The sequence below is a fragment of the Phyllostomus discolor genome, chromosome 2, assembly GCF_004126475.2.
Source record: "Phyllostomus discolor isolate MPI-MPIP mPhyDis1 chromosome 2, mPhyDis1.pri.v3, whole genome shotgun sequence".
NCBI classification, from domain to species: domain Eukaryota; kingdom Metazoa; phylum Chordata; class Mammalia; order Chiroptera; family Phyllostomidae; genus Phyllostomus; species Phyllostomus discolor.
The window spans coordinates 152,368,498-152,386,395 of NC_040904.2; the positions used below are offsets into that span (position 1 = coordinate 152,368,498).

The 17,898-nt window shown below is 35.0% G+C and overlaps 1 protein-coding gene and 1 non-coding gene across 2 annotated transcripts in view; both read right to left on the minus strand.

Moving 5' to 3' along the window:
- CAND1 (cullin associated and neddylation dissociated 1) overlaps positions 1-17,898 on the minus strand; it is a 47,649-nt gene that overhangs the window by 17,447 nt on the left and 12,304 nt on the right. The window contains exons 3-7 of the mRNA XM_028532077.2: positions 9,370-9,524; positions 7,559-7,682; positions 5,722-5,978; positions 5,530-5,635; positions 945-1,090 (exon numbers count right to left, since the gene is read on the minus strand). Of these exons, the coding sequence (XP_028387878.1) occupies positions 945-1,090; positions 5,530-5,635; positions 5,722-5,978; positions 7,559-7,682; positions 9,370-9,524 (788 nt within the window). The remainder of the gene's footprint in view (positions 1-944; positions 1,091-5,529; positions 5,636-5,721; positions 5,979-7,558; positions 7,683-9,369; positions 9,525-17,898) is intronic.
- LOC114514281 lies at positions 17,117-17,239 on the minus strand. The gene has a single exon (XR_003686002.1). It is a non-coding gene; the product is annotated as a small nucleolar RNA SNORA26 (small nucleolar RNA).

Sequence of the window (17,898 nt, forward strand, 5' to 3'; positions counted from 1 at the left end):
AATATTTAGAATTTTTTATTAAAGTAACTACGCATAAACCAACCACACTGCTCTGAATATGTTTATCTACAGGTAGTTATAAAAATAACCTTCATTTCCCTCCTTACCAAATGCTTTGTAGAAAATATGAAGAACAATGAGGAATAAAATTCATTTATAATTGCTAGCCATGAGAAAAATATTAGATTTCTTCTGCATATTTTTAAAAAATTGTTAAAACAAACCCCACAGGCCCCAAATGGCATCACTGGGGCTAAGAGCTCATGATACCAAACCTAAATTTAATACCTGATCTAACTGCAATTTCAACTTCTCTCAGAAACATAATCTTAACTAGTAGGAATATCCTGGTCAAGCATCAGTAAGATAATCTCTTACATAAGGCTCTCTCCATCCTCCACAGAAAGAAGAATCTACATAAATAAAACCCTTTCCCTAAAAAAAAGATGTCCAAGCCCCAATATGACCCTTTCTTTCTCTAATAACACTCTTGCCCTACCCCCCCCATAAAAAATCCTACATTTTGTACAACTCTCAGAGAGACCTTCCCGTTGCTAGATGGGATACTGTCTGATTCATAAATCCTTTAATTAAAGCCAATTAGATCTTCAAATAAAATGGGCTATTTTTTTTTTAGTCATTTGTTTTTTAAAGACAGGAAACTGGGACACAGTAATTTCTGTTACCCACTTTTGCCTCAGCTTATTAAATGCTTTAATAAATATTTTTCTAGAACATGTTTAGAAAATACTGCATATCAGTTCAATACACGGATCCCCATAATTTAATCAATTTGCTATTGTTGAATATTGAGATCGTTTCCATTTTCACTATTATAAATAATTAAATCATTAGTACAATTTGGGGTAAGAATTAACTCCATCTATATAACAGTGGTCTTTTCATGAAAATTTAACAAATTTCTTCTATTTAATTTGAAATACCTTGGTCATCATCATCACCACCATCAGCATCCATGGCATTTTCATCTTCATCTTCATCATCATAATTGTAATTCGGGTCATAGGTGAGATATTTAAGACAAATATTTATAATGGTAGAAACATGAGGATATACTTCCTTAGGACATCTGAAGAAAGAAAACAAAAGCTGTCTTGAGTAACTGTATTTTTCTCCTTTACTCAGTCCCTGCCACATTTTGCTTTGTTACCAGATTTTTTCCTCCCCTTTAATACAGCATAGGAAAGTGGTTCTCAGCCTTTTCAACACCAATGCCCCTACATCTTTCTCTCCCATCAAATTACTTATTTAAACAATTTTAACATGAACTAAAACCTTCACATTTTAGCATCTCTTAAGTCACAATGATCTTTGATAAATGGTATATTAAGGTTTGTAACGTGGCATAGCCTAGAGAAATTTGTATACAGTAGTCCCTCTTAATCCATCAGTTTTATGTTCCCAGACCTCCGTGGTTTGTACTGCAGACAGTATCAACCAGGTACTGTTGGGTTTGTACCAAACCCTATATATATTGTTTTTGCCTAAGTATACATATACTTTTATAGCTTCTCTTTGGCATATCAGAACTGCCAGCTGTACTACTCTTACATTTGGGGGTCATTACAGTCATACAGGTGCTTACAGTATTCAGTACAGTAACATGCTGAATAGATCTGTAGCCTAGGAGCTTGTAAGGGAACAGAATTTGTCACCTCAAAATATGTCTCTTTGGCATAAGAATTACATTAGGCTGGTTAATATAACAGCAGACATGAGAAATCTTAGAAGACCAAGTATAAGTTACCCTGTGTAAAAGACATTTACATTTTATAAGGAAAAACCTCTATTTCTAATGGTTTCTCCTTGGCTGTCCTAGAAAGAGAGGGATGATCTTATCTCTAAAAATTTGTATCAATGAAGGTGAGGATTCAAATCTGTATAACAACTTTACCCTTGTTTATTATAAATTCCTACAACCGACTCCCCACCGCCCGTCTTTTCTCTTCAACTAAAGATGGTTTTTAAGCTGTGGCTTTAGTCATTTGAGCCAGTTAGTTTTCATGAGCATCTCCCATGTAGACATGAAGTATACATGTTATTAAACTTGTTTTTTTCTTGCTAATCTGTCTTAACACAACGGGTCTCAACCAAGAACCCAGAAAGGTAGAGGGAAAATGACTTTTGCTCCCTTATAGGACAACAGGCTGTATAACACAGGGCCTAAGAATGCAGTAGGCTAAGAATGCATAGAGTGTTTAAGTGCACTCTATGTTTGCACAAGAAGAAAATCACCTAATAAGAAATATATCTTAATATACCCCTGTCATGAAGCAGCACATGACTGTATTAAGTAAAAGACATACTGTAACATGCAGCAGTGGATCTGATAACAGAGACAGCTAAAGGTCTGAAGCATATATAGCAGGGACACGCTGATCAAAGCGATGTTTCACATTCTCACAGGATGGTGTGAGATTTCATTAGGCTACGCAAAATGGTGCAATTTACCCTTTGCAACAGTATGGACAGATTCAGAGAACATTATGCTAAGTGTTAAGCCAGTCATAGAAAGACAAATACCATATGATTTCACTCGTATGTGGAATCTAAAGAACTGAACTACAAGCAAAACAGAGACAGACTCATAGGTGGACAACAGATGACAGCTAAGGGATGCAGGGAGGTCAGGGGTGGAGGGACTGAGCAAAAAAGGAAAAGGACTCACGGACAACAGTAATGATTGAAAGGGGGAGGGGGATATAAGGAAACTAAGTGGTAATGGAAAAAATACAATAAAAAATAAAACTTATGAACTGCTTATTTCTGGAATTTTCCATTTATAATATTTTTGGAGTAGCTGACAGTGGGCAACTGAAATTTCAGAAAGAGAAACCATGGATAAAGGAGACTATTATATGCTGTTATCTTTCCAATTTATGACTGGAAGACTAAAGTATGAACTTGATCTTTAGGAATCAGATTATCATGAAAATGCCAGTGCACATTCATCTAGGCTTGGCCTTCTAGCTATATGTTAAGAAGATATATATGTGTGTGTATAAATATATAGATATATAAACATATATATACACCCCCCCAAATAAAGGAATAACGTGTTTCTTGATTAAAGAAGAAATGAATCCCACAATTTCTGATTTTTACAATTCAACTATAAAGCTACTTCAAACCATGAGTGGCAAGGGATTCTGTAAATAACCACCTGTGAAGTCTCAAGACTCTGTACTGTACTACTACAGTAGCTCAAGGGGGGGAGGGGGAATCTGTTACAAAGCCCCTCATAGTACATTTGCCAATTTTATTATTAGATTAAGAACCACTGTTCTAGCAAATGGACATGACAGACCTCAAAAAAAATTGTTGACAAGTTACAAAATTTGCTATACATTTACACATTTCTGGCCAGATTCCTGGCTGTCAGTAAAATAACTCGTTTCTCACCACCCACCTAATCTGGATCTTAATTGTTATTCTATTTTTAATAAAATTGTTTGCCCTGGCTTGTGTGGCTAGGAGGGCTGAGTGCCAGCAGCCTGCAGGCCAGGTCCCCAGTAGGGGGCACACAAGACGCAACCACAGATTGCTATTTGTCTCTCTTTCTCCCTCCCTTCTTCTTTCTAAAAATAAATAAATAGGGGACTTCTGGCCAAGATGAAGACATAAGTAGATACACTTTGCATCCTTGAACAACCAAAAGAAGAACAAATTTAAAAACAAACAAAAATCACAAATGCCACAAAATCAAACTGTATGGAAGTCTGACAACCAAGGAGTTAAAAGAAACATTTATTCAGACTGGTAGGAGGGGCTGAAACAAGCAGCCAGGGTGGAGAGGATATGCAGCAATGCAGCAGCAATGCAGCAGCAAAGGATCAGGCAGTCCCATATTTGCATGCAGAGAAACCCTGAGGGAACAACTGGGGAGCGAGACAGACTGCACAAACCAGGGTTCCAACCCGGGGAAATAAAGCCTCACAGCCTCACTGTCTGTAAATACCTGTGGGTGGTGGGAGAAACTCCCGGCCTCCCAGGAGAGTTCATTGGAAAGACCCACAGGGTCCTAGAACTTATGCAAACCCACCCACTGGGGAATCAGCACCAGAAGGGCCCAATTTGCTTATGAGTAGTGGGGGAAATGACTGAAAGCTGGCAGCATTTGTTCCTTCTCTGACCCCTCCTCCACAGACAGTGCCACAATGCAGTGATGTGGGTTGCCCTGCCCTGGTGAATACCTAAGGCTCCACTGAGACAAAGAAATACGGCCCAAATGAAAGAACAGATAAAAGCTCCAAAAATAGAACTAAACAATAAAGAGACAGCCAACCTATCAGATGCAGAATTCAAATACCGGTAATCCAGATGCTCTCAGAAATGGTTGAGTATGGTTGCAAAATAGAGGAAAAAGTGAAGGCTATGTAAAGTGAAATAAAGAAAAAAATACAGGGAACGAAACCAGGACTCATATCTATGATTTGGAGCAAATGGAAGAAATAAACATTCAACCAAAACAGAATGAAGAAACAAGAATTCAAAAAAATGAGAGGCTGAAAAACCTCTGGGGAAACTTTAAATGTTCCAATAGCAGAATCATAAGGGTGCCAGAAGGACAAGAGGCAGACCAAGAAATTGAAATCTTATTTGAAAAAATAATGAAAGAGAACTTCTCCAATCTGGGAAAGAAACTGGACTTCTAGGAAGTCCAGGAAGCTCAGAGAGTCCCAAAGAGGTTGGACCCAAGGAAGCACACACAAAGGCACAATATAATTACATTACCCAAGATTAAAGATAAGGAGAGAACCCTAAAAGCAGAAAGAAAAAAGGAGACGGTTACCTACAAAGGAGTTCCCATAAGACTCTCAGCTGATTTCTCAAAAGAGACCTTGCAGACAAGAAGGGGCTGGAAAGAAGTATTCCAAGTCATGAAAGGCAAGGACCTACATCCAAGATTACTCTGTCTAGCAAAGCTATCATTCACAATGGAAGGGCAGATAAAGTGCTTCCCAGTAAGGTCAAATTAAAGGAGTTCATCATCACCAAGTCCTTAATATATGAAATGTTAAAGGGATTTATCTAAGAAAAAGAAGATGATCAAAAATATGAACAGTGAAATGACAACAAACTCACAACTATCAACAACTGAACCTAAACAAAATCACAAACAAAAACAAACTAAGCAAACAACTAGAACGAACAGAATCACAGAAACAGAGATCACATGGAAGATTACCAGCCAGGAGGGGAAAGGGGAAAATGGGGAAGGGGGGGGGGGCAGCAGGGAGTACAGGGAATAAGAAGTATAAATGGTAGGTACAAAATAGACTGAGTGAGGCTAAAGAAGCCAAAGAACTTATATGTACAACCTACAGACATGAAAGGGGTGGGGCTGGGAGATGTGGGTGAAGGGTGGCACAGGGCAGAAGAGAATAAAGGGGAAAAAGGAGGACAACTGTAATAGCATAATCAGTAACATATATTTAAAAATAAAATTAAATAAAATCTTTAAAAAAGAAAAATGTTTATTTAAAAATAGATATCGTAAAAACTTACCTTCTCACAAATGATTCAAAGGCTTGAATGCAGTACTCTCTTAACTCATCATCATCTACATTACAAAATTTTACCACCAAAGGAATTATCTTCTCAAGGTATTCACCTAAGAAGAGCATACTGGTTCTTAAAAACATTCATTAATACTTTTTTTAATTAACGAAAACTTGAAAATATTTAAACATTTCTTACCTATTCTATGACCAGCTTGCCTACTAATAGCAGCAATACATTGTATGTAGGTTCTTGTTGTTGACATGGAATCATTTTTGGACAACTCTGACAAAAGGTGTTCAATAAGATCTACAAAAACTATATTTCCACAGCTCATAACCAGATGGCCAAGAGCAATAATGGTTCTTTTCCTTACTGCAAGTCTAGGGCTGGTCAACTGGGGGAGTAGACAGGTCAGAATTGAAGGATGGAAATTAACAAGAAGTCCTCCTTGCCTTAAAATAAAATAAAAAAAGAAATGACAAGTAAATTCAGGATGTTTGAGCATTATTAAAATGTCTGGACTCTGAACTCATTGTATTTGAAGAGTAAAAATCTGTATGACATAATCCAAAATCAGAATGAAAGAAAAACTAAATTCTTACTATCCATACCAACTCAACTGAAAACGTGAGCTAAGTGAATGCAGTTTTGACATTTGTAGCCCTAAATTACCTTCCAGAATCCTGACCTATATTCTCATTTATAGGATATCCAACCAGCACTCTTGGGAGCACATTAAAAAGAACAACAATGATCTCATCATTTTCCCCTTCCTAGATCTTTAAATTTTCTTTATTAGATAGCTTTTCCTCCATTACAGTTCTTTCACGGTTCACAACTTAAAATATCAGCATCTCTTGACTACCCCCTCTCCCTATTGTCATTCCTCTACACATTTATGTACTAAATTTCACTTAACCTGTTGGTCTAACCCTCTCTTCCAACTCATTTGACATGTGTAATTCAATGAGTCAACAGCAACCAAATAGCTATGTGCTAAAACAATGCTAATGATTAAGGCACAGAGTGCAAAAAGTCTCACTGACTTCTCAATACTTACCAAATTTTGTATAAATCCCTCACCCTTCTCAACATGACTGCAATCTATCAAAAATGACTTCCTACTATTCATTCTATATTCTGGAAAACTAGAATACAATTTTCCCTAACTCCATTAAAATTGTTGATATATTCTACACGTGGGCATATACACATGTGCTATATCCATTCTTCAAAACTAAATTCAAATGCTACTCTTTTTCCATACAAATTTTCTTGGATCCTTCCATTTTAAATCCTAAAACACACACTCGCCATTAGTATTTATTCTCCTTTTGTCTTATGGCCATTGGTGCTCTAATCTGTAGTCCTACAGTAAATAAAGTATATACTGTCCATTATGTACCATATGAAGACACTTGATTATTTATTTTTAAGTTGAGGTACATTAGCCACAAATAATGATAATGTATAATGATTATGAAAATCAAGGGCAAGCTGAAATTCACAGGTGTCTGAGGTGTTTTCCTTTAGGAGTTGTTTAAATCTTTGTATCTTTCCAATTCTGACTTACAGAGGAAAATAGAAAAGTAACAGATGTAAAAAGACAAGTTCCTTCCTCTTCAAAAACATGCACTATAAACATGGTTGCTGCAGTTTACAAACAGCATTATATTAACTGGAACATTTGCCATGCCTACAGGCACATTTTATCTAAGTAGATCATTGTATTCAAGAATATGAAAGACTAAAGTAAAAAAAATTTGCTAAAATATTTAAATCACAAATTTTATTATTTCTCAAAACCATATAAAACTGGTTTTTATATGGTTTTATATGCTTGCTATGCAATATTACACGATAAATATAATTAGCTTATTTCTCCCCTCACTCCTAACTACACACTTATAAACAGCCACAATTTAAACATGAATAATTTTAGACCAAGTTTTATAATATTTATCAAAAGGGGGTTTTAGCAAACATACATAATATTTATATTACAAGTACTACAAATTATAGGCATGTTTACCTGCTCAACATATCAGCCATAATATCCAAGGCTTCTAGTTGAACAGAGACATCTTCCTGCTTTGCTATTGCACTGGTAAGACGTCCAGTAATCTTTTTACATACATTAGCAGCTAATGCGGAGCCTGCACGAATAAAAACCAATAATAATTTCAAGGCAAGTATACTGAATTCCACTTATATTCATGGAAGATGCCAAGTAATTCAACAACTGTAAACTTGATTATGACAGACTCAAGAGATACATGTCATAAAAACATGTATTTCAAAATGGGTTGTTTCTCAATAAAATAACTTATTAGACAAAAATTAGACATAACTGCAGAAGGAGTACATGACCTAGGGAAAACAGTATTGATTCAGATAGGCTCTAGTGGACGACTATTTCCTTGCATAGCATGAATACCAACTATGAACAGGTCCTCAGTAGGAGCTGTTAAGTTCTTATAAAGAAGCAAGGGAGTCCTTCCCTTTACCAGTACCTAGGCTTTTAAATTTCAGTGACTTAAAAACCAACAATTAAAAAGGTCTCTTTAAAAAAGAAAAAACGTAACTATAACTTCTAATAAAAGCCAATCCAGTCCAAAGATTTCCATAACTTCATTACCAAATAAAAATGTTGCTCCAGAAAACTCACAAATGAAGGTTACTATTTAAAGTAGATTTGTGTTAATAAAAAGTGAGCAAAAAATTTTTTTAAAGGAATATGAATGGTTAACAACCAAAAACCAGCTAAAAACAAATGTTTCAATGAGAGAAAAAAATGAGGAAAATATCAATATAGCTAATATAATTACAAATAACATAACTTAGAGTTAGTTAAATATTTTATTGAAATTAAGATTAAAGTAACATTGGTATGATATTTTAGAAAAAGCATCAGTTCTGGATTAAAAGATAATGGATTTGAATCTTCACCCAACTAGGTAATAAAAAACTTTGGAAGAATTAACATAATCTCCCTGAATTTCAGTTCCTTCATCCACAAACTAGGAATATTTAGACTAAGTGAAATAATATACATGCACCATCCAACATGATAGCTAGCATAATGAATGGCTAATAAATATTTTTTAAGTAGATGAGTAAAAACTACATACCCAGATTACATTACTACTAATCTACATCTTTCCACCAAATAAGGAGATAATTGCACTCCATTTGCAGATAAGACAAAAACTTTTAGCCTGCTAACTTTAACCAGTAGGATAGCAGTTAAAGACCAATTCTAAAACATTATCTAAACATTTCTGTCACAGGTCAAAAACTAAATTAATTGACAAATTGTTTTTAATTTTTAAAAAAATTGCCAAGTAGCTATAACACACTCAACCTTAAAGATATTAGGAAACAGAACTATTTCACAGCTGTCTTAACAGTGTTGAAAGTTTTATATCACTAATCTAAGGCAAAGCAAAATTAATATTGAGAATAAAGTGCTAAGAGAAATAATTCATAATTTTGGTTATCTTTTCCCTCACTGTATAGAATGGCGTTAACTCCATTCTATAATCACAGTACATACAATAATGTTAAACTTTGCTCCAACATAAGAATTCTTCAGAATTGGTATTCCTATGAGATACTTAAATTCAATCAAAATACTCACTTAAAATTGAATTCATTTTTAAGCAAAAATAAGACTCCAGACTTTTTTTTTCTTAGTTATTCAAAGGGATGCTTACCAAAGATCTTTTAGGATAAATGCCTCTCTCCCTCTTTGGCCAGAAGTGAAGGAAAGAAAAAAAGAAGAGTAGAGGAGAAATCCCTCCAAAGGGAAATAGGAAGAAAAGTGTTATCTTTCCTACTTACCACTGGAAGCTGGAGGAAGTTCTCCAATTACTGTTTTAAGGCCAATACTTGAAATATCTCGAAGTTGTTCTTTATCAGAAAGCATGTTTGTGCAGAGGGTATCTACAATGGTCTCTACTTGGTATTCTTTCACTTTACTCACTAAAGGGCCAAGGCTGTAACCATAAAGAAGAAAAACAAAATTTTACACCTAGATAAATACAAAAACAGAAAAATAAACAAATAGGAACATTAACATTCCTGCCTAGCACCTGTCAACACCAAGTAAACACACTATGCCTGTATCATAAATAGTGTTCAAATAAGGGTGTAAAAGAAATTCTTGATTCATAAGCTTCTTGAAGTTGGTTTCCAATCACTTACTTCCCCACTGATTTCCATTATAGTATAAAGAAACTTAAGATAGTATTAGTCTGTGTTCTCAAAGCGTCTTGGATTAACATGCTTTTCATATTAGGATTTTATACAGCTAAAGATCTGCATGTAGGTCCTCTGGTTGAGGAAAGGGAAAAGGCATTCCTTTGTGTCCTTCCCATAAAACTTAACACTCGGTAGGTAATGCTAAGTGCATGAATACTCACTGAGGAGAAGCCATTATATTCAGGACTGTATTGAATAACCAAAGAAAGCCCTTTTCACAAAAAATTTACCATCTGGTTGTTGAGGTAAGGAATTCACCTAACTACTTTAGAAGTTAATTAAAGACATTCACTACTCTGTACAATTTTTGTGTTAAAGAAATTTTAAATTCAATCTTAATATTTACAGGAAGTTTTACCTAAGATTTTTAGGTACTGGGTTTTGATGGGATAGTTAAAAAAGAAAGTCACGTCATATAAAAAGATCAGAGACTAGAATGAGTGGAATGCATATTGAAAGAAATGAGGAGAGAAAACTGATACAAAAGGCAGATAAGAAACATAATAGGAAACTAAGGCCCCTGGGACAGTATGGAGAACCTTTAAAGTTAGACCAATAAATTTAAATGTGATGTGGTAAAATTTGAAGCCAATGAGTTTTCTCAAGCGTAAGTGACAATAAAAACAGTTTAATTTGGTAAATGCTTAGATCAATGTTTCACATATATATTCTCAATAAATAAATGCTGCTAAGTGACTAGAGAAGTAGTAGGGAGAGAAATCTGAGGAACTAAGAAGAGAAAGGAAGAAAAATAAACAAAAAGGTTAAAGAAACCCAAGAATAGTCCAATCCAAAATAATGGCAGTGACAACAAAAACATGGCATATATGTAGTGAGACCTAATGTGAAACAATGAAAATTGGGATTGAAAATAAAAGAAATTCAAAAATAAATTTAAAGAGTTCTAGCTTCCATTAATGACAAAATAGCTTTGTTGGACTAACCCTCCTACAAATAACAACTGTAAGACCTCTAAAACTATTATTTTAGAAAGCAACAATTTAAATGCCAGATAATGATGAAACTAAAACCAGAGGAAAACTACCTAGATTTCATATCCAGTAAAATTACCTTTTAAAAATAAAGATAAATTAAGCCAATTTCAGTTAAAAGCTGGGAATATATTACCACCAGATCTATACAACAAGAATTGCCAACGTTTTCTGGGCTAAAGGAAAATTAGACCAGATAGTAATTTGAATTTACAGAAAGTAAGATAAATCACCAGAAACAGTAGATATCTGTGTGTGTGTGTGTGTGTGTGTGTGTGTGTACACACACATATATAAAAGGCTGCATTTTAAAAATTATGTATTTTGCATTTATGAACATAAACACATCCATATATATTGTAAAAAACAATAGCACAAAGGAAAAAGAAAATGAAAATTGTTACTAAAAGGTTTATATAATTTATGTCACATGGTACATTAAATTCTAATAGACTGTGCAAATATAAGATGCAATTTATAACCCCTAGCCTAGAATGACTTGAAAAATAATATAATCAAATATATCTAAAAAGTCAACAGAGAAAATAAAAATTAAATATTGTAATAGTGATTCCCAACATTTTGGGTTTCAAAACCCCTTTTAAAACTTCCAAAATCAAACAATCAACAAAACAAACAAGCAAACAAAATATAACCACAGACATTGAAATTAGGAACAAACTGACAGTGACCAGAGGGGAGGTAGGAGGGGATAGTGAGGGGAAAAGGGAGAAGAGTTTTCAGGAACATCTATAAAGGACATACAGACAAAACCAAGATGGGTGGGATCTGGGGTAGGGGGAAGCGGTGGGAGAAAAATGGAGACAACTGTACTTGCACAACAATAAAAAATAAAGAAAACTTCCAAAATCAATGAAGACCCTGAAGAACTTTCTTTATATGGGCTGTATCTGTCAATATTTACCATATTAAAAATTAAAAGTAACAATAACAAACCCATTACATGTTAAAATAAGTATCATTTTTTTAAAAAGATTTATTTATTTATTTATTTTTAGAGAGGGAAGGGAGCGGGGGGGGGGGGGGGGAGAGAGACAGAGAGAGAGAGAGACAGAGAGAGAGAGAGAGAGAGAGAGAGAGAGAAACAGAAACATCAATGTGCCGTTGCTGGGGATTCTGGCCTGCAACCCAGGAATGTACCCTGGCTGGGAATCGAACCTGGGACACTTTGGTTCCCAGCCCGCGCTCAATCCACTGAGCTACGCCAGCCAGGGCTAAAATAAGTATCATTTTTAAGAAAAATAACTATATTCTCTAAAAATAATATTTAACATTTTTACAAATTAACTTTTGGGTTTAAAAGAAAACAACAGAATTCAATCTATTATAACACATATCACGTGGCCTCTGGAAAATTATAGTGTGTACTTAGAAGAAAAGGAGAGTAAAGGAAAAATAAAACCTTAGTATTATTCATATAATAGTTTTGACACTTTCAGGATCATGTGATATCCTAGGCATCCCCAAATCAAAGTTTCAGAATTCCTGCTATAATATATTTGATTAACCCAAAGAAAGCAGAGGAAAGGAACCAACAACCAAAAAACCTTAGGAACAACAATTACAAAAAGAAAACGAGAAGCAAAATGGCACACTTAATCCAACTATATCAGTATTTACAATAATGTCAAAGGACTAAACTATCTGCTGCCTATAAGATACATAATTTAAAAATAAAAAGAGCCCTGGCCAGGTAGCTCAGTTGGTTAGTGTCATCATGATACGCCAAGGTTGCGTGTTGGTTTCCCTGCCAGGACGCTACAAGAACCACCAATGAATGCATAAGTGGAAAAACAAATCAATGTTTCTCTCTCTCTTCCTCTTGCTCTCTAAAATCAATTAAAGTAAATAAAAATAAAAATAAATGTAAATATAAAAATATAAAAACTTAAAAAAACAAAACAAATAACATATAACCCTGACCAGTGAGGCTCAGGTAGTTGGGTGTCGTCCTGCAAATTGAAAGGTCACAGTTCCACACCAGGTCTGGGCACATGCCTATACTGCAGATTTGGTTCTAGGTCAGGGCAAGTATGAGAGACAACTGATAGCTGTCTCTCTCTCACATCGATGTTTTCCCCCTTGTCTTTCTCCCTCACTCCCCCATCTCTAAAAATAAATAAATAAAATAAAAATAAAAATATTTAAAATAAAAACAGATTAAAAATTAAAGTGAGCCCTGGCTGGTGTAGCTCAGTGGATTGAGTGCAGGCTGCGAACCAAAGTGTAGCAGGTTCGATTCCCAGCCAGAGTACATGCCTGGGTTGCAGGCTATAACCCCCAGCAACTGCACACTGACGTGTATGTCTCTCCCTCTCTCTCTCAATCCCTCTCTCTCTCAATCCCTCTCTCTCTCAATCCCTCTCTCTCTCTCTCTCTCTCCCTCTCTCTCTCTCTCTCTCTCTCTCTCCCCCCCTTCCCTCTCTAAAATAGATAAATAAAATCTTAAAAAAAAATTACAGTGATATAAAGAGATATACTATACAAACATTAATCTTAAAAATGTTGGAGAGGCTGTATTAACATAAGCAAAAATATATTTCAAGGTATGGTATATTTAAAGATACTCACAAAGTTTTTACTCACAATATTTTATACTCACAAAAAAGGTCAAACATCAGAAAGACATAATTACAGCCCTGACTGGTGTGGCTCAGTGGATTGGGCATTGTCCTGCAAACCAAAAGGTCACAGTTCGATTCCCAGTGGCCTGGGTTGAGGGCCAGGTCCTCAGTTGGAGTTGGGGGCATCGAACTGGCAACTGATTGATGTTTCTCTCCCTCTCTTTCTCCCTCCCTTCCTCTTTCTCTAAAAATCAATAAAATCTTTACAGAAAGAAAGATTATTATAAAGGTGTATATACCCAGTTATACAACTTTAAAGTACGTGAACAAAATCGACATTAAAGGGAAAAATAGATAAACTGAAAATTATAGCTAGAAATGTTAACACTCCTTTTGGTATTTAATATCAACAAAAGAAAAAATCACTAAGGATATAAATCTGAAGAACACTATCAAATACCTTGACATACTGTCTTTTGTCTGACATACTGACAGACTGTAAGACACCCCCCCCACTGCTTCCCCCCCGCCAATTTGGGAGGAATAATGGTTGTTAATGCTGCTGCTGAGTTCTATTTACATTTACATTGGTGAAATATTATGTTATTTATGTTATTAAATATTTTACATTTTTTGCTTCAAATTTTTTTCCTATTTTCCTCTGAAACCTCAGTGAGTCTTATGGTCCGAAAAAATATGGGTAGCTAACATTTCTAAAACATTGTGCTCAACTACTGCAGAGTACACTTTTTTCCCAGTGTACACAGAACAGTAACCAAGACCTACCATATGGTGAACCATAAAACAAATCTCAGTAAGCAGACAAAACAAACAAGCCAATACCAAACAAACAAAACCACCCTGAAATATGAAAGAGTACTGTTCTCTGTCCATAATGGAATTAAACTAGGAACCAGTAAAAATAAAAGTAAACACCTAGATAACCTCAAACATTAAAAATTGCTTCTAAATAATCCATGGATCAAAGAAAAATCATAATGAAGATAAAAACATTTCAAATTGAATGATAATGAAAATTCCTCAAGAATTATAGAGAAAAAAATATGCCTTTAAAGTTGAGATTTAGAAAAGGTGAGTAGAAGGAAAGTAATAATAAGAAATCAACAAAATAAGCAACAAATAATAGAGAACATTAACAAACCATTAAATCAGTTCTTTGATAAGAGTAATAAAGTTAGTAAATCCCTCATTAGTGGAATTAAAGGGGAAAAAGAGAAAACACCAATTACCAAAATTAGGATTAAAAGAGGGGGATATTCACTGATGACAATTACTTAGGTACACAATCCCGAAAACTCAACAAAAAAAGTATGAGATACTGCATTAAAAAACTCATTCTTGTTAAGATGGTGATTATCTTCAAGTATTTCCACAGCTTCAACACAGTCTCAATCAAAATTTGAGCAAGCTTATTTATAAAAAAAAAAAAAAATAGAAATGGACAAATCAGTTCTACAATTTACATGGAAACACAACCTAAAAAATCAAAATATTCTTGGGAAAGAAAGAATGAAGCTAGGAAACGTGTACTACCTTACTTCTATAGATCTACTCCAGCCTTTCTCAACCAAGAGCATTTTTACCCTCCAGTAGATATCTGGTAATGTCTAGAGACATTTATTATTATTATTTTTTATTACAAAGGCAGAAGACGGGAGTTGAGAGAAGCAATGATAAATTGCCTCCTGTACACACCCCAACCAGGAAATGAATCTGCAACCCAGGCATGTACCCTGACTGGGAATCAGACCAGTGACCTTTTGGTTTACGGGATGACGCTCCAACCGACAGAGCCACACCGGCCAGGACTAGGGACAATTTTGGCTGTCATCACTATTGAGGGAAGAAGGAATGCTGATGGCAAATAGTGGGTTATAGGCCAAATTGCTGCTAAACATCCTAAAATATACAGAATGCACAAGATAATTCCTAACAACAAAGTATTTTATCTGACCCAAAAGTCAATAGGCCAAGGCTGAAAAAGCCTCAGCTACACCAATAAAAGTGTTATACTGGCATTAGAATAGACAAATAGATCAATGGAACAGAATAGAGCCTAGAAATATTGGGTTAGCCAAAAAGTACATTTAGTTTCTTATACGATGGCTCTACTAGTGCTTAGTTGTCTTTAACTTCATTTGAAACGATCTTAAGTCTGTGCTATGACAGCTGTCATATCAGCGTGCATTAAAAAAAAAAACTCAACAAAACTGAATATTTTTTGTGCAGCCATTTTAATATTGAAGATGGAAGAAGTTACACAACACTTTGGTGTATTAAGAAAGGAAAAAATGGCCCTGGCTGGTGTAGCTCAGTGGATTGAGTGTGGCTTGTGAACCAAAGGGTTGTTGGTTCAATTCCCAGTCTAGGGCACATGCCAGAGCTACGGGGCCAAGTCCCCAGTAGGGGGTAAGCAAAAGGCAACCACACATTAATGTTTCTCTCCCTCTCTGCCTCCCTTCACCTCTCTAAAAACAAAATCTTTAAATAAAAAAAGTTGAAATTAATCGTAAAATAAATTTAAAACTAATATTAAAACCTTAAGTTCGTCAAACTGGGAGAAAATATTTACAAAAAATAAAAGTGTCAAAGGACTTATACCCAGAATATATGAAAAATACTTACAATTTTTAAAAAGACGTTATTTTATTTATTTTTAGACAGAAGGGAAGGGAGAAAGAGAGGGAAAGAAACATCAATCTGTGGTTGCCTCTTGTGAACCCCCAACTGGAGACCTGGCCTGCAGCCCAGGCATGTGCCCTAACTAGGAATTGAACCAGCAACTCTGCTTCACAGGCTGGCACTCAATCCAGAGCCACACCAGCCAGGGTGAAAAATACTTACAATTTGATAATAAAGACAACCTCATGTTTAAAAACTGGGAAGAGTCCACAAAAATAAACAAATGGCCAGTAACACAAAACAACACTGGACATCATTAACACTGGACATCATTAATTATCAGGCAAATATAAATTAAAACTACAACTGCACACCTACTAGAATGGCTAAAATTAAAGAGTGACACACAACCAAGTGTTGACGAAAATGTGGAGCAACTGGCACTTTCATGTAAAATGGTACAAATATTTTGGGAAACAATGTGTCAGTCTCTTAATAAATCTAAATGGACAACAGCAATTTCATTCTTAGTATTTATCCATAAGAAATAGAGACAAACGTACTAATTAAAAAGGACTCATACAATAATGTTCATTTTATCTTCATTAACAATAGCCAAACCTTAGCAAGAAACCAAGTATGTAACAGACTGTATTATCAATGAACTATTAATGAGTACTAGACTTATGATACCCTAATATACCCAACACAGATAAATCTCACAGACGTTATGAGAGTGAAAAAAGCCAGAAACAAATGTGCACATACTATATGACTCCATTTAAATGAAGTTGTGTAACAAGCAAAACTAATTTAAGATAAACAAAACAATGGTGACCTCAAGTAGGGATACTGTATGTGAGGTAAGAATACGATTTTATCTTTTTTAAAATGGTTATCCAGTCTTTGGAAAAAAGGTGCAACTTTTCACCAGTAATGCCACCTTCATCATGTACTTATCATTCTATTCTACTTCACTGGTCTATTAACGCCTCCCTTTCTCACTGTTTTGATTACAGACACAAAGAGTATGTTTTCCTATCTAGTAAAGCTAATCAACACCCCTGCTCTCACCCCAACTGCAGCAATTGCTATACCTTTTTTTTCAGCTATGACTCCAGACAGCATCCAAAGAAGGGGTTTTACTATCTCTTCTCTGGGTTTTATGGAGACTTACTCTTCCCTTCTGTGCTAGCCTCTTAAGGCACTGCATCAACCTTTAAAGTGCACAGGAAAGGGCAAACTGTTATACTTTGAAACACCCTACCACCCCCTTCTCCTTCCCACCAAAATTACTTAAGCTTGCAGGAAAAAAAATCACTGAATTGTGTCATTAGGTCAGCATTAAATTAACCTGGAAAAACTGAGTTATATCCTAATCCAAGACCATGGGATATCTTTCCATTTGTTCTAAGTACATTTTTGTTATCCCTTAGGAGTACTTTTAAGTTTTCTTTCATATAAGTTTTGAAAAAGCTAAAATTATAAGTTTCTCTTGTATCATTACAATACCCTCACTCAAGGTCACCACTGTTAACATTTTGTTAAACTTATCCCCAGGCATTTTGTCTTCCCATTGCTGTAAAAAATGGACATTTTTTACATCTCCCAACTGGTTATTATTTGCTTGTATGAAAGCTACTGTTTTTTCTTCATAAATTTTACATCCTGTCATCTCACTGAATTCTTATCGTTTAAATTTTTTCCTGATTAATTTTTCCCATGTACCTTTACCAATTCTTTCATGTCTAATTTTTCTCCTTTGTCTTAAATGTAGCAGGGACAGAGACACATCTTTGCCTTGTTCCTGACTTCTGTATGAAGGTATCTGGTAATTTATTGATATTTGAGTTGTGGTTATGAACTTTAATGTTAAAAAGGTACTATCC